The sequence below is a fragment of the Zootoca vivipara genome, chromosome 9, assembly GCF_963506605.1.
Source record: "Zootoca vivipara chromosome 9, rZooViv1.1, whole genome shotgun sequence".
NCBI lineage: Eukaryota > Metazoa > Chordata > Lepidosauria > Squamata > Lacertidae > Zootoca > Zootoca vivipara.
The window spans coordinates 22,393,552-22,420,162 of NC_083284.1; the positions used below are offsets into that span (position 1 = coordinate 22,393,552).

The window sequence follows — 26,611 nt, forward strand, 5'->3', positions numbered from 1 at the left end:
TCTATACAGAAATTTCTGGCCTAGTTTCTGGACTTCCTGTATCCCTTTTACACTCTTGCGTGGGACATCTGGTGGTGGAAAATAATGGAACTGGAGCATTAATAAGGATTACTGTCAGGTGGTTTGGATAAAGAACAGAGCCTTCTGACTTGAAATATTTCAGCCTTCGTTTGGAGAAACATCTCTCGAGCTAGCAGTTTGGTGTCTGAGTTTTCTTTCCTTCTTCCCCTTGTTCTCTCTTGGAGAGGAGCCGTTTACGATGAAGACCCAAAATTGACGTTAGTGGGGACAGGGAGGCAAAGAATAAAGAGGTCAAAACTCTGCTCTCCTTTGGAATGTTTATACTTCGCAACTTAAGCCAGGCAGGCCCATACCAAATAATTAATTGTGGCTTTGTTTAACCTCACAACATCTGCACAATTTTACTGGGAAATTGTTTGGAATTCTGTTTGAGCTGAGATCCTTGACGTTAAGTGAGACCCAGCAGGTCTGTATAGTCCAGCTGTTATATTTCTGTCGCCCCCGACAGGAAAATAAAATAAAACAAAACTTTGGACTGGCTGCCGAGGAAGTGAATTGCCAGCATTTTGAGGAGGGGAGGGGAAGGTAGCTCCTAACCCAGCGGTTCTTTGGAACAAAAATAGCAAGCAAAAAAGAAGCCTTTGGTTTTGCCTTAATTGTTGCTTGAAATGCTGGGAAGACTGATAGCAATGTTTCATTCTGAAACAATAAGGCTATTTTAGGAATGTTCACAAAGTCCTGGAGGAATTCCATGCTTGTGGCAGGTTTCATCATGCCTCCAGGGCTGCGCACTGAGAATAGTACTTTTTAGACATACAGTGGTACCTCAGGTTAAGAACTTAATAAATGATAATGATAATAATAATAATAATGATATTTTTAAAATTGTATTTATATCCCGCCCTCCCCAGCCAAGGCCGGGCTCAGGGCGGCTAACACTAGATATAAAACAACTGATTAAAATACAACTTAAGATTGTATTTTTAAATACTTTAAAATTAAAATTAATTATTTCCAGAGGTCCGTTGTTAACCTGAAACTGTTCTTAACCTGAGGTACCACTTTAGCTAATGGGGCCTCCTGCTGCCGCTGCGCGATTTCTGTTCTTATCCTGAAGCAAAGTTCTTAACCCAAGGTACAATTTCTGGGTTAGCGGAGTGTGTAACCTGAAGCGTCTGTAACCCGAGGTACCACTGTCCTAGCTGGGAGCCTATTAAACACACTATGGCTACACATTTAAAGCACCATGATACCATGTCATAGCTTCTCTCAAAGAAACCTGGATGTTGTAGTTTGTTAAGGGTGCTGAGAGTCATTAGGACAGGCATCCCCAAACTGCGGCCCTCCAGATGTTTTGGCCTACAACTCCCATGATCCCTAGCTAACAGGACCAGTGGTCGGGGAAGATGGGAATTGTAGTCCAAAACATCTGGAGGGCCGAAGTTTGGGGGTGCCTGCATTAGGAGATTCCCCTATTCCCCTCAAAGTCCTACAATCCCTAGAGTAGATCAACAGTTACGGTAATCCTTCTTCCTTGGGAACCCTGGGAACTGTAGCTCTGTGAAAGGAAAAAGGGGGTCTCTTAACAACTCTCAGCACTAACTACAGCTCCCAAAATTCTCTGGGGGAAATTGTGACTTTTTAAAGTGGTATTGCAGTGTTTTAAATGTACGGTGTCGATGTGGCCTATTTGGCAGTTCATTCCCAAGTGGACCATTTGTATAACAGAACAGAGTCATTGTAATAGAATGACAAATGTGTCCAACTTGGCTGGGTAAGCCTAAAGTGGGGTGGATAACTTTTTCTGTTTTTTTTCCAACCGAAGGGCTGCATTCCCTTTCAGGCAACCTTCTGGGAGCCACATGCAGTGGTGGATGGGACTGGAGGCAAAAACAGGTTAAGCAATGAAAAATGAATTTCTGCACATGCACTCTGTCCATCATCCAGGCAAGCAAGATGTCGCACTTTGCAGACAGGGAAAATCACTTACAGGGCTTTAGAGCAGGGTCATGGAGGTATGTGAAAGGGAAAGTACCAAAGGCCAGAGAAAGGTGTTTGGGGGGCCATAATTGGCTCTTTGGACCTGAGGCTCCCCATCCCTGGTCTAAAGACTCAGTTATCATCCCACTGAGTTGAGAAATGTCATAGGCAAGTCATTCTCTCTCCGTCTAATGCACCTTGCAGTGTTACTGAGTGCGTCGTATTTTAGTTCTTTGTTTCCACCGTTTCTCAATGGAACTCAAGGCGGCACCCACTTTTCTCCCTGTCTCTGTACAACAACCCTGTGAGGTATAGGGTTTCCAGACTCAATAGAGGACAGGACTTCTGTGCCTTTAATTGCCCTGCTCTCTTTTGTGTCTGGAAACCTTAAAGAGAAACCAGCAGACCCTTTGTTTAATTTCCAAGCAAAGGGTCTGCTGGTTTCTCTTTAAGGTTTCCAGACTCAAAAGAGAGCAAGGCAATTAAAGGCACAGAAGTCCTGTCCTCTATTGAGTTTGGCAACCCTAGTGAGGTATGTTAGGCTGAGAGACAGTGACTGGCCCAAGGTCTCCCAGTGGGCTTCATGGCTGTTTGGGGATTCAAACCCTTGTCTCTCAGGTCCTAGTCCAAAACTCTAACCACTACACCAGACTGACACTCTATGATATTTTGTAGATAGTGTGATGCCCTGGAAGAAGAATGGGCTACATATATAGCACCTAGAAGGTCTATGAGAAATGCAATAATGAAGAGGAGACAGGTGCACATCATCAGGGCTGATGCAGACATAACATTGGATCAAAACAGCTAGTGCAGGATCAGGGCTACTGGCTATACCCATTAGGCACTGAGCACAGTCAGCCTGACTTCCAATTAAGCATGTGCATAGAATTACATAGTAAAATTGAGAACTACAAAATCCTTTTTTCCCTTTCAAATTGCACCTCCTCCACTACTGGGGAAGCTTCTGTTTTCTCAGCCTCAATCCTCCATCTGCAACGTGGCTTATTTTACAGAGTTGCAGGGATTAGTGGGATGATGTATGGGAGGCCCTTTGAACAGCAGAAATGTGCTACATAAATGCCAAGCATTATAACACAGATGGACACGTAGGGTGAGGAAGATGATGGGGCTCCTGCACCTTGAGTAGCTGTGCAGAAGAGGGGATTTCAGTGGCTGTCACTTCTACAAATGACACCTGCTGAAATTCTCTCTCGTATACAATTATTAAAGGTGCAAGAGCCCTGTTGCCTTTTCCACTGGGCCACTGAACACAACAACTGGGGGGGAAGAAGCACATGGGCCTACATATTGACTGGTTTGAAAAAATGTGTAGGCCACTCTTTCTCCAAGGCACTCTGGTTAGCTTGCCTGATTTTATCCCCACAGGTAAGTTAAGGAGAGAGGAAGAGGGAGAGAGGGAGAGGGAGGGAGAGAGAAAGAGAGAGAAAGAGAGAGGGGGGAGGGGGAGAGGGAGAGGGAGAGGTATTATTATAAGAGATGGGATTCAACTAATGAGCCCCATCAGTGGAAGCTTGAGCAAGAGTTTCTGCTAGTCGCAACAGGGCTTCCCCCAACTCTTTCTCCCAACCTGTTCATCCCCAAATTGACTCCAGAGTGGTCAGGAGAACTTCCAGAATGGCACCGCCGGAGTAGAGGGCTGATTGTTGCATCAGGGAAGTAGAAATGGACTTTATAGGGTCCACCATCCTCCTGTGGTTTGGGGCTTATCTGCACATCTAAACTGCAAGCGAAAATCCTTTAAACACATGCTCTTCAAAAAATGAGCCCCAAACTTGCCTTGTTGTTCATTCAGCAATTGATGGAGTGGTGTAGTTTAGAATGGTTCCACCAGCAGCTTGACTTCACCCCCTCCATTGTCTCCTGAGACAGACAGATGCCAACAGCAACAACTCTAGAAGATATCATCAAAAGACTCAGAAGATCCGTATTCCATGTCTTATATTGCATGCTGGCAAATCACTTCATCACTGTTTTCCCCTCCCAAACATTCCTTATCCTGTCTCTTTAGATGACAAAGTTTTTAGACCATGGATGACCTCCATGGGGCCAGATCTTAGTTGGGTTCATTTTGGTACTTCCTTCTTCCTTATCCAAATAATTATACTAATAATTGTCTTTTAAGGAAGAGTTATGCATATAATTAGAACCTGATTAGTTTGCAAGTGAGAATTTAATGATGATCACTATCTCTGGGCAAGCATGTGGAACCTTGCAGGATCGTGACATTAATAATTGCCAAGCAGTTCCTTGGAGAAATACTTCAGAAGAGGAAGTGGCTAGTGGTTAAAACAACATTGCAGCTCAGTTCTTATAATAAGGCTATCTGTGCAGCCATGCTGAGTCTGTGAATCCATTGAGTTTTTCCTTATGTGAGACTCTGAAGAATAATATTTTCTTTGTGAGAAAAAAAAGAGAGATTAAACTGAGAGCCCAGTATGATTCGATGAATAGCATGTTGGACTCAGGAAGCATTAGTTCAAATTGCAGCAGAGTCAACAAACTGGGTGGCCTTGGGAAATTCATTGGATGACAGTTCCATTTCCCATTCTGTCAACTGGGAGTAATGGGAACCTGCCTCACAATTATGGAGACAGCATAACATAAAGCTTGCTGAGGACTCGCTGCAGATTGGAGCTGAAAACACATTAAATCTGGAACAGGGAGCATGTGGTTCTCAGAGTGTGGTTGGACCTCAGTTTCCATCAACCCCAGTTAACATGGTCAACTGTCAGGCAAGACAACATCTGGAGAACCAGAGTTTCCCCAGCTGTTCTCTAAAACATGGATGGAGACAAAGATCTGCACAACTGGTTCTGTGCACCTAAGAGGTTTTGTGGGCGTGTGGTTCTTGAACAAGAGCTTCCCATACTTTGTGATAACTTAATTTTGTAAATGAGTGTTTCATGGATGAGGAGTTGCAATGTAAAGTGGATTCCAGTATTGCTGCCCTAGTCTCTCCTCCTCCTCCTCTGACCTCTAAAAACCATTGGTATTAGCAGAGCGCTCAAGAACTAAGTTTCATCCTGTGATGGCCACTTTAACATCTCCCCATGGTAGGATTTAAAATGTTGTTCCTGATTTCAATGTTCTTGAAGCTCCTACGGTAGAGCTGGTCCCATTAACTTCCTGGTCTGGATTCTACTCATCCTGGCTCATTTGTTTCTCTTCCCCTCGCAATCCAACTGTGTCACTTGGAGTATTTGTTAGGGAACATTGCTTCTGCAGTGTGACTTGATCCCTTTTTCCTGGGGAACCCATAGGTGTTCGTTGCATGTCTCCTTCACATTGGACTACAAGGCCAACTGGCTATTGTGATTTGAAGGTCGTTACTTTGCATCGGGCTCCTGTTGGTGGATCGTGGGGTTCTATTAAAAAAAGAGAAAGCAAACAAAGTAGATCCCACCAGCCTGAAATCTGCCCATCCCTGATAGCCAAGAAGCAATTTTTAAAAGTAAACTTTGGATTTGGTGTTAGCATTACTCCACCCCACCACCAAAAATGATAAGAGGAAAACCTGAAGACTCACCTTCACTGTTTCTTAAACAGTGTTTAAGAAAACACATTTTCTTAAACTGAAACTGTCATATCAACCACAGCACAGCGCTGTAAAGACATGGATGAAAATCTGGGCCACTTTGAAAAGCCTGGCTTCAAACACCTCCTTCTTTGTTGGGCATTTGAAAGCAAAAAAGCAAAGAACAATGAACTGGATCCATCATTCCAGAGAGTGGAGCTTCACTCATCAGGACACTCTCACCAAAGGAAGTGGGGATCCCTTTTCTGACAGTTCCCTGTACTTCTTGAATATCTGCTCTGGGGCATAGCTGCCAAGCCTCCCGTATTCCCCAGGAAGCCCCCATTTTTCCAGCCGTTTCCCACTGGCAGCCCGGATTTTTTAAAAACCCATAAATCCCCCGGATTCTTACCAGCCCAGGGAGGCTCCTTCTGCGCATGTCTGGAGTCTCTGCACATGCGCAGAAGCGATTTCTGGCTCTGCGGCCATTTTGGAAATGAGCAGAGCATGCGTAGAGGCAACTTCCGGTGCTGCTCTGCCCAGTTCCAAAATGGCCACAGCGCGACTTCCGGCACTGTGGCCATTTTGGAAATGGGCAGGGCATGCGTAGAAGCAACTTCCGGTGTCACTCTGCCCAGTTCCAAAATGGCCGCAGCGCGACTTCAGGTTCTGTGCAGCTGCCGATCCCGGATTTTTCAATCTGGAAGTTGGCACCTATGCTCTGGGGATATAATGTGGGTGGTGGTGCAGAAGGGAAACAGAGGTCCAATGTGGTGTAGTGGTTAGAGTCCTGGAGATCAGGATTCAAATCCCCGCTCAGCTATGAAGTTCGCTGGGTGACCTTGGGCCTGTGACTGTCTCTTAACCTGAACTACCTCACAGGGTTGTTGAGCAGATAAAATGGGGAGGAGGAGGAGAACTGTGTATGACACTTTGAGCTCTTTGGAGCAAAGATAGGATATAAATGTAATAAAACTTGCCTTGTTGCTCCGGGGCGAGCCTCTGCCAGATCTCAGTCCACTCCTTGAATGGAAGGAGTGTTTCTATTCATGGAAAGCCAACTCTGGATCCAATTTGGCATGCTCAGTTCAAAAGTTGTTGAAAACGGGGCGGGGAAGCAATCAAATTATCTTCTTCCTGAGCCAATTAGCATTTGATGCCGTAGCCTAGTTACTATGGTTTCCTCGTATTTCCGTAGAATATGATTTCAAACTTTATGTCAAAAACAATAAAAATGCAATCCGACACAAAATGAGGCATGCTCAAGATGACTGATATCATTGGGCTTAAGTGCACTTTACACAGCGTTGGATTGAACCCAAAAACTTTAAGCTGTTTGAAGTCGTTCCAGGTGTTGGTAACCACAATATGGATTTACAAGGCAAAGGGACCTCTTTTTTCTTCCTCTTGGGAGTTTACAAGGCATCTATTGAACAGGACTTTGTACTATGAAGCAGTAAAATGGGGCTCAAATGCTTCTGCTGGTATTGAAACAGCTTCACTATCCAGAAATTAAGAGATTTTAAGAGATTGACAAAATGGTGATTTCATCAGAATGACAATACAGCTTGATGTTGTAGCTCTGTGGAATTCTCCCCCTGCCCCGCCAATGTGGTTAACTCCATGAAGTCTCAGCTCTCCTTCAACCAAGAAATGTGTATTTTGGAATTAATTGTATGAAGCTCTTTATATCCCCTAGGTATATGCTTCTGGATCAGTAACCCTTTTTTAATACAAAGATTTACACCAGATCTTTATTTTTAAAAAGGTTTATTTGCAGCTGCAGCTAGTTCACCAGCTATGCCCCCTTTTGGACCGAGATGTTCATCCATGGTATTCCATGCTCTGTTGACCTCTAGATTGGGCTATTGCAATGTGCCTTTAAAGACAAATCTGAAACTTCAGTTGGTTCAAAATGCAGCTGGGGTTGCCTTTAGAACTTCTATATAATCCCTCTTCTTGAATGTCTGCTAGTTAGGTTTTGGGCCCAATTCAAGTGACTCATACTAGCATTTATAGCCCTACATGACTTAGACTGCAGATATCTGAGAGACTGCCTCCTTTCCCTACAGACCTTCTCAGGTGTTTAGATCAGCAGAGCAGGGCCATTTTGGGAGTTCTACCACCCAAAGATGTCCGGGGGTGACCTAGGAGAGCTCCTCGGTTGTGGCACAGTGTTTCATCTGGCATGTTCAATATACAACTTTCAGTGGATGCTGAAGATGCACCTCTTTACCTGGCCTTTGACACCTGAGGTGTGTATTTTCAGGCCCCACCTAATTCTTGTGACTATAATTTGTTTTAAATTATTGTAACCTGCCCTGGAGCCTCCTGGTGCAAGGTGGATAATAGTTCTATTCAGTGCTTTTTCTCATTTAAAAATGTTTAGGGGTACTCTCATTTTCCTACTCATATGGAAATACTGCCCCTCAATGAGGCCAAACTTAGATTCACAAAATGTTTAGGGATATGTGTACCCCTGCGTCCCCCCCCCCCGAAAAAAGTACTGGTTCTAATAATAATAATAATAATAATAATAATAATAATAATTAATTAATTAATAAATAAATAAATAAATGATAATGGAAGTGACGTGCGATAAGCAATTCAAGAGACTTTTGTTGAATGCTAATAAAGAAAAAAAACACTGAACATATATCGTACCAAAACCTTATTGCATTTATTGGAGTAGGTATGAATTAAGAATCTGAACCTTTTTTTGGTTATTTTTGCATGGTTGTTATCAAGGATAATCATTTTGTTATTTAAGATCCCTCAAATTTAACCTGTTCATGGAAAAAGAGAGATCTTTAGAGTACTAAATTCCTTTATTCAACAACACAGAAATATCACAAAAACAACTTTACTGGGCAGATTGAATGGGTTTATACAGTTTTGTACATGCCCCATAAGTGATTTGAAATAAATACACCATTTTCAAAAACTGCTTTTTTTCATAATTGCACAAGCATACATACACTTTACACAAAGATCTATTAGAAAATTTAATAGATAACTGCACAGTTCAGAAATAGGAGAACAGTGTGAAAGGAGGACATTTTTTGTGGTCTTTTTTCTGAGGGGGGAAAAAGTAATCCTAGCTCCCTGCAATTGTGAAAATGGAATACTTTCTCACATTTGAGCTGTCCTTTATTTGCCAGGAATCAGCAGATCTCAGTGTGAAACTGCCAAATTTAATAAAAACAAAATCTGAAACATTTAGCTGTTACATGAGAACCATCCGTTTGATATCACTATGCATCCAACGATGATCAAAGACCCACCACTGATTTTTGCTGGATGTATTCGACCCTGGATGGTATGTTCATTTAATTGCTTTCTCTCTATTTTTTCCCTTTCATTATTTGATTACAGACACAGCCCGTTTAAAGACTTCATATTCCTTAGTGTTAATTGTGTGACTTGCATACCAGGGGGTTCTGAACAAAAGGGAATATTTCCTTTCTCTTACAGAGTTGACTATTATTAAGTCCTATAACGCCTATGCATGCTTCACTTGCCACCTTACAGCTGAACAGGTTTATCTGAGGTATGGTAAAAAAAAAAAAAATACTGCATTCAGTTTGGCAGACTTAGCGCTCAGTTCTAAAAGACATCAAAGTTGCAGTCTTTTGTCCCAATCCTTCCTGTATTTTGTGAGGCACACACAGAACCCTTTGCACAGCGTGTTTTGGTTCCCCATTCACTCCAATGGAATAGGGACCTCTGCAATTGCATCCACTAGTTCACACAGAGTTGTCCGTTTCTCCAAAATAGGAGAACTTCAGCACAAAACTGCTGGACCAAATGTGTGTGTGTGTGTGTGTGTGTGTGTGTGTGTGTGTGTGTGAGCAGTATTAGAAGTCCATAAATGTTAAGGGTGCAATTGTATGATCCATTGGAGGGCATCAAAGTTGCTATAGGCTGGATTGATTCTAACCCCGTGGTGTTAGAGTGGAGCTCTGATCTTGGAAAGGAAGTTTTGGCAGAGCTCCAGTGTTGGAGAGGCAATAAGGAAAGCATTCCAGGTGGGATCTAAAGGATTCCAAGCCCTCCTGGCCCCCTGACCTGCTCACAAGTCAGGTGGGAACTCAGACATGCTTCGGAGCATGTCTAAACTCCTCCTTCCTTTCCCCCTCCCATCGGAAACAATGGAGGGGAAATGTGGGGTGTAAAAAAATTAAGATATGTATGTGTAGAGTTTTCCACTGCCTTCACTACCACCCACCAAGCCAGGAGATCCTAGCAGAATGTTGGATGAGATGGTCAAACCACCTTCGTTCTCCCCCACCCCCATCAATACACAACAGTTAGGACTGCAGCCTAAATCGTTTGAGGAGGTTTTGGGAAACACAAATGAGATTCAAACCCCTAACAGTAATCTATGTTACAAATGATAACCATATACAGGGAGAAAGAGGCTAAGAGGCCAGAAAAGAGATTTCCTTCTTCAAAACACTCGCAACTAAAATACTCTAAATATATGCACTACACATCATACAAATTGTGTGTCAATGAAACAAAGATGCTTGATGTGGCTGGTAGACATATACTAAAAGAAATTCCAATAGTAATAATAATAATTGCGGGGATCCAAGTAAATGTATCCATGTCCTTTTTAATAATTATAATTATAATTGACAGTTTTGGATTTTTTAACCATTCGAATTTGACATGTAAAAAAACATCACAATTACGATATACAAATTCATCAGTTCTTCCGAAATCAATCAAACAAAACAAAACAAAACATAAAAACCCAGAAATGAAACCACATTGACACATGCAACATCAGGGTATTAAGACAGTTAGTACATTGCTATGAATCATTGTACACCTAACGCAGCCTGAACTGAATTTTTCTGTCCCTGCTTTTAACCGCGATCACAAAAGATCTTCCAAACAAGGCAAGCTCAACAGCCAGTTGGGTCAGTAAGGCTTCAAGCATTTGCTATATTGATAATCAATTATCCGTTGTTTCTAAAGAATAATAAAAAGTTAGGGGCTTTTTTTTTGTCGGAATGAAAAAAGGCCATATGCAACTTCTTTACTCTAGAGTAAAGAATATGGGTTTCTCCTCCTCCCATGCTCCCTTCAGGGAAAGTTTCTGAGGGCTACATCCCTGCAGTAGATGGGGCCAGAGGCAAAAAGCCAACATAGCAATGAATGGAATTGTGATCTTTGTGCGATAAGCTTGTTTTTACACACCTTTGCATACCCCTCTTTATCCTCCATTCAGGAAAACAAGAGGCACCATCCGAGTTCAAGGATACACTTCAGTGAGGCAAAAACCCTCAGGGAAGATGTGAAACAGGGCTGCTGAGAGGTGTGGCGTGGGCAAGGGTCCTGGGAGGCAGGTAGATCCCCTGGACCTGAGGTTTCCCCCACTTATGTAGATTTAAAGTAGAGAAACTTTCCAGGGCTCATCCAGGACGGCACTCAACCAGAGGTGCAAGAAGTGTCTCCGGGGAAGGGCAGAGATTTTTCCAAAGGGATATCTTCAGAAGCATCTTGAAAAGCCAGCCCAAACTGGTCCTTCAACCCTGAGGTGCCTACAAGGTGCCCATGGAAAGTTACTTATAGTTCAAGGGGTGTACTTGGAGATATTGTGTGGTGCTGCAGGAGATGCTCGGGCTTACCTCTTAGGACATGTATAGTAGCAAAAACCTAGACCAGCCCTGAGAGGCATCATTGTGTGTCAAAATACCACACACTTGGGTCCAAAGTCTAGGGATTAGAAGCTTCCTGTCTCCACAGTTGAAGCTGCTTGGAAGGGCCCTTGAACACATCATTTTACAGGGGCCTGGTATAAACCTATTTATTTAATTAAAAAGTGTAGCCCAGCTGAGAGGTAGGTGTCTCCTACTAGGACATGGGAACATTCACGCAAGCACTTCTCATACATTACAACTCTTCATAGCAATATTGTATCCTTTCATTTGAGCTTTCCAGAAGCCATAGAGAAAATGCTCCAAAGGTGTATAAAGTTGAGCTGTGAAAAGAACCCGGAACTGCACACACACAGTCCTCAAAAAGCTAACCCCATGGATCTCATAGAAAACAATGTGCCTCTAGAGCTACTTTTAAACCCTTAAATTCCATTGCTTTCAATGAGACTCATTCTGGGAATAATATGTAAGTGTGTTGTCAGACATAACACTAAACCATGGTTTAACATTACCCAAGACAAGCCCAGTTCACCACGCTGTCAGAACGTGTGGTTTAGCATGCTGTGCAATAAAGATTAACAATGGTTAGTGAAAACATCCTAACTAACAATGGTTAGTGAAAACATCTTCATAAACTATGGTTTAAAGTTGGCTTGTTTCCACTAACCATGGTTAAGATTCACCTGAATTTGTCTGGATTTCAAGGATAAAGCAAGTTGTATTGTACTAAAATGCAAGTGGAAGTTTTCAAACTCCTCGTGGTTTGCACCAGAGGAAGCTCATAGTCATGGGGAGGAAGCTAGGCTTTCTGTTGTAATGCTAAGCTATGGAACAGCACTATGCCTGAGCCAGAGCTATTTCCTTGCTGTGTAGTGAGAGAGAACCAATTCACTCTTCTGGTGTTACTCCTCAAATGCTACTTTCAAGGGTTAAACAAAATTGATATGATAAAAGAGATCTTTAAAAACTCCTGGTTTTAAAGGCAGCTGAAAACAAGCTAGAGAGAGGAAATGATTCATTGTGGTGGCCTTTCTTAAATCAAAACTCTTTGATGCTGTCCAAAACATCTAATACTCTTCAAGCCTGCGAGTTTCCCCCATAATAAAAAATGAAATGAAAGAGGGGGGAACTAGATAAGGTAACAGTCCGAAATAAAATGTTTTGTGGGCAACTTGTCCTATTATTGGGCCTGTGTGTGCGTTAGGATTCTGTACCGGTAGTTAAATTTCTGCAGCAAGGCATTCCAAGATAGTACATTGTGCAAAATTGCCAGCTCTGCATATGTTTGAATCCTTTTGCTTCTGATGCAAAATGTTGTCCTTGTTTTAACTGGAAGGGGAGGAGGAGAGCAGGTAAGGAAAATGGCTTGTGAAACTCTAATGGAGGGAATACATATGTGAAATCACATGCACAAAATCACCCCCAATTGCATTACGTTAGTTGGCCAGGAATATCTGCCACGCCCTGGTTTTCTACTCAAAATGGTCAATGTGGACTGAAATCTTCACCCTGAAACCTGCACCGCAAGGGTGGGAAACCAATTATTTTGCATATGGCAGGGCAATTGTAAACTAAACAAAAGTGCACCCTTAAATCAAAAGCCTACATAGGAGTGTGAGTTTAATGATTACAACATCCCTCCCCACCACAATTACTGGAAAATGCCATACAAACAACCTCTGGTCTGCAAACTGTTGGCAAACTGTGGGCATGTTTTCAGTTTTTTCTGCAATCCAAGGGTGGGGATAAGCCTTTTATTTCTAAGAGTTGTATATATAATTAATATTGGCTGAAAATTCCAGGATTATGAGGGATTCCTCACACTCTGTGTTCAAGAAGTCTTGAGCAGAACTGAGGCTATGAACCCTCTTGAACATCTTTCCTAATAATTGGTTTCTATCCACCTGCTATTGCTCCCTGCCCCCCGCCTCCCAATTAAACAAAGCACTAATCTTAACAAGATGCCTAATGAAGTAATCTGGGGAATATTTTTTTAGAAAATCATTCTCCTACACTGGGTTTTTAAAATTCATTTCTGAGACTGCAATCCTATGCACAGTTACCTGTTCAATCTCATTGAACTTGGGGGGTGGGGGCTGGCTTACTTATGAATGGACATGTATGGGATTTTGCTATGAACGGTTTAACCAGAGCCTAATCAGCAAAGCCGATGGTTTGTCAGTACAGTTAAAATTCCATGTCGAATAATTCCACTGACTCCCAGCGGGGCCAGCGGGGCAAAATTAGGCAGGGAAAAATATAAATCACATCCCCCGCCCCCAGTTTTAATTGAATTAGAAGTGCTAATATTTGTGAACACCATAAAGATATTCGGGTTCTCATGACCTGCAGAGAAGATGTAACGCCATCTAAACTTACAAACTTCTAAGAAATAAATGTTGCACATAGGGCAAAAATACATTATAAAGGGTTTTTTTTTAAAAAAAAAAATCCTATTGAAAGGTCTATAGAACAACTTCCAGCGGGAAGGTAAATATATTGAGTGACAAATTTCCATCTGCTCCCCACCCCACCCCGAAAAAAGGTATGGTACTCTTTTCATTTTGTATCCTAAAACAACTTTGATATAACTCTCTGTTAAATCCTTTCTGGGTGTCCTCTTATGCTGTAAACTCTATTTTGAAGTGCAAAGTGGGTCTGCTAAATGTACATGCTTTGGACGGATCCTGTTCTGTAAAGCTCTTTCCGAAGCAATGCAATTAAGCATTTGCTACTCTAATATCGTGCTCACAAACAATTAACTTTTACATTTTATGTCTTTCCTTTTCATACAACAGTATGGTCCAAAAAGGTATTTGTTGGATGCATAATAATCTTTACTCTTGCACAACTTCGCATCAGGTGTAAATGGTAAAAACAGTGGTGCTACTGGACAACGGGCAGAAATAATACTTAAAAACTTGGATTTATTGCTCCGGATTTAACTTGCAGAACCACACTGTTGTGTACAAACAGTTACTCTCCATAGACGCTCAGACGTGATTGTCTCTTTGTGTCTAGACACACAAAATACAAGCTGCTATCTGTACAGTTTACAGTACTGAAACACATATATTGGAAAATGAAGTATAGATATGGTACTTTGTAAAGATACATTATTTTATAGCAGGGGTTTACCCAAACTTTTTTTTTTTACAGCCACTTTAAAAATAGACAACAACTTCACTAGTATAGCTAAATTACATCAAAGAAAGAATTGGTGTACTGAATGTGAGTCAACTGGCCAATTCCCCCAGGGTCCCAAATGTGGTGGTCTCCTGATAAGAGAGTGGCCCTCACAAGCTGGTTAGTGTCCTCTGATATGGTGTGTTCCCTTATTTGGAGGGGTCTTTGGAGAGGAAAACAAATGGCGGTAGCTAAAACTGGAACCAGTTGCTAAAAACGCAACTGGGTCATTTGGGGAAAGGTGGGCAGCAGTGGAGGGGGACGACAAGTGACCGCAAGGAGGGTTTTTCTGAACAGCATGAAAACACAAGACAGTGAACGTGAACATGATGAGTTAGGAGCTCAAACAGTACTATCTTATGTTCAGGCATTTCAGTGGGGGGAAAGTCTGCTTTATCATCAATAGGTTAATCAAAGTGGCTTTCCCATCCCCTCTTACCCGGAGACCACCTGACTTCACAATTTTGTTTTTGTTTTGTTTTTGATTTTGAGGAAACCCCTATACATAAATGAAAATAGTTATCTGAATATATTCTTCAGTGGTGGACTAAGCAGTTTCTTAAAACAAGACCATTCACTTCAGGCTGCCTTGAAAATAAGATAATAATACTACTGCTTAAAAGAACCATCGGAATGCTTCGGCGCTGGGAACTGGTGTTCTCTATGAAAAAAAAGCAAGAAAACAAGTTAAGCTTTCTTTCCATTGTGCATTGCAAGATTTGTTCTTTCTTTTCATTCACCTGCTTTTTTTTGCTCTTTCCTTGACTTGTCAATCATGCTCTCCAGTTATCTACAGTAGGTATTATACAACACCTCATGATGTTTTAATTATCCAAAGAAATACCTCAGCTTAGCAAAGGTGCCATTTTAGTAATCAGGTTTATTTATTTTAAAAAAACTCCCTTTTATTTCACAACCACTGTTGGATGAACCACTGGCAACCAAAGCAGGTTCCACCAATTGGAAACCAAACATCACCCTTCTGATGAATGTATATGTGATTGAGATGTATTCATTTGTTTAGCCATGAAGCACATATTTGGAAACAATTTTTAAAAAATGAAATAGTAATAGAGTCCCAGTATTTGGTCTAAAAGCATATGAGGTTACCACCTTGCTGAAGCCAAGCAGGGATGAGACCAACCAGTGCCTGGATGGGGGACCACCTGGGAACCACTTGGATTCCAAGGTGGAAGAAAGGTAGGATATAAATGCATTTATTGCATAGCATTTAAAAAAAAGCCAAACACATTCCACTGCACATTAAAACAAAGAAGTTCAGTGGCAGCTTAAACTCCAAGGGTTGGATCTAGACTTACAGCACCACCCTAACCATGTCTACTCAGAAGGACATCCTATTGAACTCAATAGGGCTAACTCCCAGGTAAGTAGGGCTAGGACTGCAGCCATAGCCATGCATAGAATAAGTCCTTTGAAATCCATGAGAGTTCAGTTAGTCATGATTAATTTAAGTTCTCCTGATTCCAGTGGGTCTACTCTAAGTATGATTAACTCAAGATCCATCACTGAGAAACTTATTGTAGCATGAGCTTTAGTGGACTAGAAAAGGGATGGGCAGGCTTCAAGCCTAAGGGATTTATTTTGTTACTAAAACTTCAAGGTTCACCAAATGGAGTCAGGTACAAAACTGGCTTGGAGGTAAAGGCAGGTGCAACATGCTGGCTCACCAATTACCTACTGCACCCTATGAGCTAGATACTGCAATGACCTGAACATAAATGCACAAATCTATGCTTGAGCTACCAGTGATAAAAGATTCTAATAGCCACTTGATTTACGCAAAGACATGATCAAGGGCAACCAGTTAATATTCATATTTTATAGGTAAGGAACACGGAGGCTATGACATAGGTGATTAACCAATAGATGGTCAACCTTGGCAGAATTTTTTTAAACTTGCATTTTTACTTGCTATTGTATTAGAAGTCTACTGCATATCACCTCAAGAGCTGTCATTATGTTCCAATCTTCCTTCTACCTGTACCATCCTATGTTGGATAAATGACAGCAAGCTCATCTCATGGAAAAAAGAAGTTCACCTTTGAGGTTGCTTTTGCAATTATAGTCTGCTATAGTCCAACACCTCAACTTTCCTGCAAAGTGAATTCTCTCTCTCTCTTCCTGCTTTCAGAACTTAACCCAAAACTTTTACAAAATGATGAAGGCAACAGTATTCTTGTGGTATATAGACCCATGATTGTTCCCTCTCTCAACAATACTGTCGCCTTCATCGTTTTGTAAAAGTTTTGGGTTAACTTCAGGTTTTTTTCAATGAATCCGGGTACACTTTTTGGGGGGGGGGGAAGCTGAGTAGCAACAGGGATTCTGTAGTGGGGATGGTGAGGCAAAAGACCCCGGGCCCAAGCACACATGCATATTGTATAAAGGTGCAAACCCCTTCTTTCACACCCTGTGAAACATAAATGAGCAGAGTTTTTAAAAAACTATGCAACGGCGCACCGTGCACCCGTGACTCCCGAGCCTTCCCCAATCTCCTACCCCTTCCCCCTTTGTTTTGACAGATCGGGGCAGCCTCGGGAGTCGCAGGCGAGTGGCTGCTGCCCAGGAGGGGTGCAAGGAGCGCAGTTTCTCTGCCAAGCAAGGTGCAAAGCCCTTCTTTCACACCCTGTGAAGCATAAATGCACAGAGTTTTTTGGAAAGAAACAAAAAACTGGGCAATGCCCACCCGCCTGAGACTCCCCCAATCTGTCAAAACAAAGAGAGCAAGGGGCAGGAGTTCTGTACCACCGGACGTCCCCAGTTCCCCTTTGGCAGTGGCAGTGAGCAGCGAGCAGCTTCTGAAGCCAGCCAGAGCTAACTGCGCTATCAGACTGGCTCTGGGCTGCTGAGGCTGCCTCTGCCATGTTTCCTGGGGACAGATTTGCAAATCTGGGGACATTCCGGGGGTGGAATTTGTCCGGGGACACATTTGCAAATCTGGGGGCTGTCCCCGGGACTCGGGGACATCTGGTAACCCTAATCTAAAAAAGCTAGATGCTAGAGGGAGAACAGAGTTTCTTTTAAGATTGCATTCTGACAGCGTGAAACTTCTTATGTCATTGTGCTATAGGGAAAAGTAGTATCTGAAGAAGGAAAGAAAGAAAGAAGAAAGAAAGAAAGAAAGAAAGAAAGAAAGAAAGAAAGAAAGAAAGAACCTTCTTTTGCACAACTTGATTAGCATAATAAGAAGTCCAGCAGCAGTAGCACAACAGCAACACACCATCCAAGATTACGAGATTGACTAAAAGGCTGTTGAACTCCCTCAGTCCCCAGAGCACTGGTCACCAAGTATGCTAGCAAACATTCTTTTCAGTCTCATCTGGTTTTAGCTCTGCTGGGGCTTGCCTACATCCAGTTCCCAATCACAGGGAGAGATCAAGTAAACATTAAGACTGCAGAACCTCAGTGAAATGAAAACAAACATCAGAGCTGGGTATAATTAACATATTGACATCCTTCTACTACAAATTGAAAGAGGGGGACATAGCTCAGCCGTACAGCACATGGTTTACAGAAGCTCCCAGGTGCCATCTCCGGCATCTTCAGCTAGGGCTGGGGAAGACCCTCCATGGAACCCTGGGGAACTGCTGCTAGAGTAGACCCATTGCCTTAGCTAGGTACAGCAATGGAACTGTTTCCCTATAGCATCTAGACCAGGCATCCCCAAACTTCGGCCCTCCAGATGTTTTGGACTACAATTCCCATCTTCCCCGACCACTAGTCCTGTTAGCTAGGGATCATGGGAGTTGTAGGCCAAAACATCTGGAGGGCCGCAGTTTGGGGATGCCTGATCTAGACCAATCAACCATAAGGCAGCTTCCTATGTTCCTATGGTTGAATGCAGACATACTCAGAAGGTCCTGGGTAGATGACGAATAATCACACATTACTACTCTAGATATAAGCTCTTGGCTTGGAATGCAATTCTGCTTATGGTTAGGCCACTTAAATCCCTTTGAGTTCAATGGGTTTTATGGAGCTTAATTGTGTGCAGGATTGCAGCCCAGGGGAATACTTCAAATCTTAGTGACTTATGCAGGTCAAAGAGTTGGATTTGTACGGGATGGTACATGAAGCTGGTGGGATACAGGCATGCTTGAAGCAAAGCAACTGCTCATTCAGCAAACAGCACCACCACCCCCGCAAAAAAAGAGGCTGGATGTGGGAAAGAAAATAGACAGTGAATTTGTGTCCATTTCTGTTTGTTCCTGAGCAAGATAACTTTAAAGTAGTGTGGCACCTGCTCGTCCAAAGAGTAGCACTGATAATTCCAACAAGTAACAGAGCCACAAGATAGTAAGCTTTTGCTTAGAGCAGGCATCCCCAAACTTCGGCCCTCCAGATGTTTTGGACTACAATTCCCATCTTCCCTGACCACTGGTCCTGTTAGCTAGGGATCATGGGAGTTGTAGGCCAAAACATCTGGAGGGCCGCAGTTTGGGGAGGCCTGGCTTAGAGTTCTTGTATGGATGCCTCTGCCTGCACCCCACTCTCCCTTTTCTTTTAAAACACCATACAGTTGAAATATCACTTTAAATAGTAATGGTTTCCTCCCCAAAGAATCCTGGGAACTGTACTTTATTAAGGGTGCTGAACAGTGATGGATTTACATATAAGCTAAACAAGCTATAGCTTAGGGCCGCACTCTCTTGGGAGCCTCCAAGAAAATTAAAGGAAAAAAACCCTGGATGTACGTTTCCAAAATATAAGATAAAAAACAAATAAAATAAAACCTACATACACCAACAGTGTTTTGTGTTGTGTAGGCTCTGATATGTTATGTGCAAATGGCTTCAGATACCTATTAGGTCCATAAATTACCATATAGCATATATTCAACACAAAAAAACAGTGACAATTTGTTGTTGACAAAGGACAGCAGGACATATAAAGGGTCTCATTACCTTCAGTATCTTAGGGCCTCGTCAAACCTAAATCCGGCCCTGGTGCTGAAACATACACAGTCCTACAATTCCCAAAGTGATTTAACAATCATTCCCACTTCCCAAGGCACTCTGGGAATTGTACCCCTATGAGGGGAATAGGCGATCTCCTAACAGCCTAAAACAGGCATGTCAAACCTGCGGCCCTCCAGATGTTTTGGACTACAATTCCCATCTTCCCCAACCACTGGTCCTGCTAGCTAGGGATCATGGGAGTTGTAGGCCAAAACATCTGGAGGGCCACAGGTTTGACATGCCTGGCCTAAAACTTCTCTAATGTGATCTTGTAGCTTTTGATGTGGAGCTTTAAAAAGCAGAAAGCCCCAGTAAATACTTTTCAGTGTTTCCCTGAATCAGGAAAAAATTGTGGGGTAAATGATAACTTTCCTAACTGACTTCTAATACATATTAGAAGTCAGTTAGGAAAGTTATCATTTACCCCACAAACTCTTTAATAACTGGTAGGGGGGGATCTGCCTTAAAATGAGATATCCAGCAGTTGTTCAAACATAGGGTCAAACCACAGTTTGGTGGTACATGAATAAACCTGGAGGAACCTTGTGCCTGTGTGCCCCCCCACCCCATGGGAAGCAATTCCCTGATGTTCAATCCTGGTTTCTGGCAAATCAGAGTTTGCCAATGTCTGATCAGTGAAACTAAGGTTTGCACTAAGCGACAAACTAGGATCAGGCAGCAGGAAATTATTACATGGGAGGAGACAGAAGGGGAGAAGAAGTGTGTGAGGTTAGGGCTCCTCGAGGTTCATTTGCATAGCACCAAACCATTGTTTGGCATTATGTCTGAAAGCAACCAGTAGGTTAAAAGGTACGTGGATCCTTAGTCCATTCTAAAATATATGTAGACTAATTAGGTATTTTTAATACTTTATGGATTACATAATTTACAGCCTCCCTTCTGTCTCCAAAATTAGGGCACTCAGGTTGTCATACATCATCTGTTGTCAACATAGTGCCCTCCATATGTTTTTGGTCTGCAGTTGCCATTAGCCCTGACCATCTACCGTGACCATCTACCTGGCCATGGTAAGTGAGGCTGATTAGAGTTGCAGTGCAACATCTGGAGAGCATCACAGTGGCGACATCAGGATACATAAACAGAAAATGAATTAACGATCAACAATACACCATAATTAAGTCAATAAGAAAAACAATATTTTAAAGGCAGCAGATTAAAAGCAACCCATCAATAATCAGAAAAACAGAGGCCATCAATGAAACAACAGATAAATTAAAAGCTTATTGGAAAAGCAAGGTCTTCATCCAGCAGTGGGACACTGGGAAAGAAGGAGACAAGGAAACTTCCCAGGGAGTTCCGTCATCTGGATGCCATAACAAAAAGGACCCACTGTGCATCCCAAGCATAACTCAGAGTGTAACATAATGCACAGAAGAGCTCCCTCAGATAAACAGATAAGGAGATTAACACAGGGCCCAGAAGCCCATTAGGCATCATGGTCATAAGTTATTTAGTGCTTTAAAGGTGACAGTAACCAAGACTTGGAATTGTTCACTGAAACAGACTGGTGGCCAATGGGGCTGGTAAAACAACGGAGTGGCATGCTACTACAAAAGCATGGCACCACACACAGCAGCATTTTGTACTGCTGACGTTTCCAACCTTCAAAGGCAGCCCCATGTATAACATGTTATAGTAATCCAGTCTCCACATAAACAAGCAACGACTGTGGACAGGTCCACTCTTCTCAGAAACAGGAATAGTTGCTGCACCAGTCTAAGCAGAGCAAAAGAACGTCTGGCCACAGCTGCAATGTGGGAATTAAGTGCAATGCCAGAACCAGATGCAGTTTTGTGAGCCTCCTCTTTCAAGGGGAGTGCAATCATTTCCAGAAAAAGCTAACATCTTATCGCTGGGCCAGTCACCTTCATAATCTAGAGCAGTTCTATCTTATCTGGGTGTTTGTCCACTCAGATAATGGTTTAGAAGCTGTCCCCAAACTGAGATGGAACGGAGATACAGAACTGAGGGCTAATTGCATATTGATGACAGCCAACACCAAATCTATGGCGGATCTCTCCTAAAGTTTCTGAAGGCCAAGGCATTGAACAGATATTCTTCAGCACCAGCCTTCTGAAATCTTATCCTCCAGGAAAGAATTGAGTCACTAATCCAGTATCCTCGGGCCTCATTCCAGCAAGACAAACTTGAAGGATATTGCAGTTAAGGAACAGAGAACTTGTGGCCTTCCAGATGTTGTTACATTCCAACTCCCATCAGTCCCAGCCAATGGCCAGGGATGGTGAGACTTGTAGTCCAACATCTGGAGGGCCATAGGCTCCCCATACCTTCTATTGCAGGTGGCATTAAAAGCTGCGAAGAACTCCAGCACAACCAGAAGGAATGAATTCCTTCTGTTCAATTCTTAGAGCAGATCACCCAAGAGGGCAACCAAAGGCATTTCAGTCGCCAAACTGAGATGCAATACAGTGGGTCAGTATATTCTGTCTCATCAAAGGAATCTTGGAGTTGTGCCCACTGTGATTGGCACAGTGCTGAATTGGTTCTGCCAGTGCCCTTGTACCATACTGACCTCACGACCATCTTGTCCCTCCCCATCCTGGTAAGGCAGAGTGATGTCAGTGATGGGAGGTCAGATAAGTGCTACAATCTCCTTGACAGTAGACCATCGAGCCTCTGCTTAGAAGATGCCCATGAACAGTGTCACAAGACAGTCTGTCCCATGTACTCTTGAATGCTTCTCACCATTGGGAAGTTTCTGCTAATTAGGAAATTCTGCCTCCTTGCAATTCCCATCCATTAGTTTTAGTCCTGCCCTCTGAAGCAACAGAGAACAACTCCGCTATGAATCGCATCCTGCACTGTAGGGCCTGCATTGAGTGGAGAGTTGCACTAGATGATCTCCGAAATCATTTCCAATGCTATGTATCCATGAGCAGAATGTGCTCGAGAGCCCTATCATGCTCACATGTAGCTGCCATTCATTTAGATGGCAGGAGTTTGTCCCAGTATTTTATTCTTGAGTTCTCTCTAAAACTACGTTGTTACAGTCTACTCTGTGACACTGAATTTCAGTGGTGGCTGGTAGCCACTGAAACTGGCAGGGCATCCAAGAAGGTCACTGGAGATTAGGGGTGGGCGAAATGTAGATTTTTCTCAATTTCTCAGACAGTTCTCCACTAAAATTTGCATTTCAGTGCACATTTCTCCTAATATACACTTTTTCGTATGCAATTTTATCTAATACAGTACATACATTTTTGCAAAGCACTTATGTCTAATATAATGAACTTTTGTATGCTATTTTCAGTTTTACACACACACACACACACACACACACACACACACACACAAAATGTCAATTTTGTATACATTACTTGGCCGGAAGACTACATTGCAAAATCCAGAGAAAAGTGAGTTTTGGATGTCTCAGTTTTGGTTCCCAAATTGTTTCAGAAGGTGCAGATTAGATAGGCTCACCTTTAAATGCAAAATGAATTGAAAATCTACCTCATTGCTCCCACAGGCAGGACCAAATTGTTTTGCTTTTCTCCTCATTTTCCTCCCTAACAAAGCCATTGTGAGCACTTAAGCAATGCAGTTGTAAAAACTGTCTGCTTCACCTTGCCCTCCAATGTTTCTATGTCTATATTAGTTAAATATGCGGGCAGGGAATCATATTTACTTTCTGAGGACTTGCAGATTTCTTTGTTTCAGAAAGGTATTCTGAATTTCTTGAATTTATTTGGTACTGGTGAATCCCAGGGTAGGAATTTATTTTCTCTAACTATCCCTGTTCTATACTGACACACACGGAGGTTGCAAGGTGTTGCTAGTGCTAAAAGCAAAGTAAACATGCTTTTCAAAGCTACCAAGAGCACGGCGCATATTGCTGCCAGACCTTTTCATGCAGCAGTGCGCAGGCTGTAAGATGGCTGCTGATAGTAAACAAGCACATGGATGTATAATTTATAAAGAAGTTGAGTATAAAAGGATATTGAGTTCAGAACGATGCCAAGCAACTCACATTTGCCCAAATCAAATTCAAAGGAACATAAAAGGGGGTACATGTAAATAACACCTTTGTTTGAGCAAGGTATCGAAAAGAACTAAAAGAGCCACCTTTCCCCTGAAAATGACAGGATTTGGGATGGGCTTCTTCTTCTTCTTCTTCTTCTTCTTGCTACAGCATGTTTCATCAGACATGGCATCTCAATCGAGAGCAAAAAAAGGTCAATCAGACCGTAGCTCCAAATATGCAAAATGCTATTTTGGAAGGACTAAGATTTTCTTTAATATTTCTGTTTCTATAACCCAGATGTGGGGAATATTGGTGGGAACTGGAGGGCAAAGAGCCCAGCCACCTTTCTCCATTTCTTAACCCCAGAAGCTAGAAAAGGAACGTCGGCATCCTGCCAAGTCCTTTCCATAAGCTCCCCTGCTTCCATTCTACCCCAATGAGAAAAGGCAGGATGAGTGGTGGGGATAATGATCAGAGCGCAGTGCCAATTTCCCTGGCAAGATCTTCATTCCTTGGCTCTCATTAATCTGCCCCAGGCCTGGATCATACAAAACTGGGGCTTGGAGATCACAAATGACAGCTGAAAACCTCCCATGAATGTTGTCTGTCTGAGCTCTAGGAAGAGATGGGTGAGAAATTTGTTTCAGTTCTCATTTAAAGGTGAATCTCTCTATCCTGAAGCAATAATCAACCTGAAGCACTCGCATACTTCAAAGTTTGCATTCCTCCAAATTTCGCAATGTAATGTGTACAAGTAATGTGTACAAAAATGCACGTGCTCAGTAAAGCGTGCATAAAAAGTACAGATATTAGCAAAACGTGCATGTGAAATTGCATTGTTTTAGGGATGGTTGATTGCAAAACTGTGTATATTAAGTGACATTGCATACAAAGATGTGTATACTAGGAGAAATTTTCACTAAAATGCTGATGCACAAATTTATGTTGAAATGTGGAGAACTGAACTACAAATTGGAAAATAAAAACCAAGAGAGAACCCAAAACTGACAGATTGGCCTATCCCTAGCTCTAAGGCAGAAGTGGGCATGTTCAAACTTGTCACACTGTATTTCTTTTTTCTTTTTTTACTAGCACCTCAAGATCCACTAGCTGGAACCAAGTGCATAAGACATAGAATTAAATCGCAAGATGCTTCTGAGCCCATCAGGAGCCAAGGAATCAGTTTTTGACACCATAACAGAACTGAACTCATAGTCCTGGTTAGCATTCTTAATTTAAGTAGCCTAATTTAGGTGGGGAAAGCCATTTCATTGTTGCTTTTAAACAACTGGGAGTCAGAAACCCTTGCTGATCTACTGCAGCTTGAGCTACAGTTGATCTCCTGCCATTGCCTTTCTACTTTTCCCCATTGCAACTCTGATGTAAATAAAATACTGTAAGAAATGAAAGCTAGAATGAACTGGGGAGGTGTGGGTTCAAGTCACCTCTCAGCCATGAAGTTCACCAAATGCCCTCACCAACTTTTTATATGGATAAAAGGGAGGGGGCCATGTGTGTTGCTGTCCTGATCTCCTTGGAGGATAAAAATGTAATTTATAAATAAATATATATCCAGATACACAGAAGCAACGTGCTGGCTGGGGTAGAGCCACTATGCTAGCAACGGGAGGCAGAGATACTACATTACCTCCCTGCCTGTTGGCTACCTGGGGGGGGGGGCAGCAGCGGGGAGGTCAGCATGGTGCAAATGCACTGGCAGGAGTGCCAGGTTAGTTCTGCTGCTACGTTTGCACCATGCCAACCTCCCTGCTGCCTCACCTCTCTCCCCACAAGTAAGCCAGATTGACTCACCTGCCAGGAAGCTAACATAGCAGCTCTGCCCCACCCTGCAAGCAGCTTCTGTGGTGATTCCAGAAAGATTCAGCCATTACAGTGGTACCTCAGGTTAAGAACTTAATTCGTTCTGGAGGTCTGTTCTTAACCTGAAACTGTTCTTAACCTGAGGTACCACTTTAGCTAATGGGGCCTCCCACTGCCGCCGTGCCACCGCCATGCGATTTCTGTTCTCACCCAGAAGCAAAGTTCTTAACCCGAGGTACTATTTCTGGGTTAGCAGAGTCTGTAACCTGAAGCGTCTGTAACCCGAGGTGTCCACTGTAATTCATTGCTTGGGTGTCAATAATGAAGGATGAGTACAGACACTGCAAATATTACATGGAAACTACTTTAAATTGCTCTATGGGCAGCTGAACAGTTTGCATTTTCTCCAAGACAGTCCACTTAACAACAACAACAATAACAACAACAACAACATTGACACCACTGCATAAAATCAGCTTACCACATGATAACAGCTGCCACACAGTGCAATTTAAAATAGCTTCCAAGTGGAAGCTGTAATGCGTTGACTGAATGACCTAATTCATTCTTTCTCAGCCACACTTCTCCATGGCAATCCCAGAAATCTGCCTCACAAGGCTGCTGTTGGAAGGAGCGAGTTATGGAACATAAAGGCACACACCTAGGGGCATTTCCAAGGTGGGGATAAACATCGTTGGATTACAGAGTTGGGATGCTGGAGGAATATGAGTTCTGTGAATTCCAGTGTGAACTGACAGACAAATGTATGGACCAAAATGTAATTATCCCTTGGACTACATACCACTCTGATTTTTGTGGTACCCAAAACATTTTTTAGCATATGAGTTCATTAAGAAAATATGTATTTAAATACAAATGGTTGTGCAGTGCTATTTTTTAAAACAACAACAACAACAACAACAACAACAACAACAACTTAAGAATACAGAAACATTATAATACAGACTTACGAATGAAGACGTGCAAAAGTGATATGGGATGAAAGTAGGTTGACTGGATCATGCCTAATACAGGGGACTTGCAGAATTAAATGCATATAAATCCCATTTATTTCCACGGGGCTTGCACACATGCAATTTGTAACAGACTTGCAGCATCCAAATGCTACAGAAATTATTAATCATAATGATAATCTTTGATCCAGAGATTAGGCACTGTTATATTTCCCCCCACCAAAAAATAAAAAAACACCAATCACATTTAAAAGTAAAAGCAGCAACATCAAATGCATTTAGAATTGGGGGGAAATAAACCAAGATCATTTTAAACTCAGTTTGTGGAATGAAATCCTTTGGTTTTGCCTCTCTAAACAAGCAGAGTTAAAAAGCCAGAAGGAAATCTACCCATTTTAGTGGCTGAACACACAGAGATGTGGGAAGCTAAAGTGCCCCAA

At 42.4% G+C, this 26,611-nt stretch overlaps 1 protein-coding gene across 1 annotated transcript in view; it reads right to left on the reverse strand.

Moving 5' to 3' along the window:
* Positions 1 to 8,118: 8,118 nt before the first annotated feature.
* CXXC4 (CXXC finger protein 4) overlaps positions 8,119 to 26,611 on the reverse strand; it is a 56,556-nt gene continuing 38,063 nt past the window's right edge. The window contains exon 2 of the mRNA XM_060278484.1: positions 8,119 to 15,055. Coding sequence (XP_060134467.1) covers positions 15,011 to 15,055 — 45 coding nt within the window. The 3' untranslated portion in view covers positions 8,119 to 15,010. The remainder of the gene's footprint in view (positions 15,056 to 26,611) is intronic.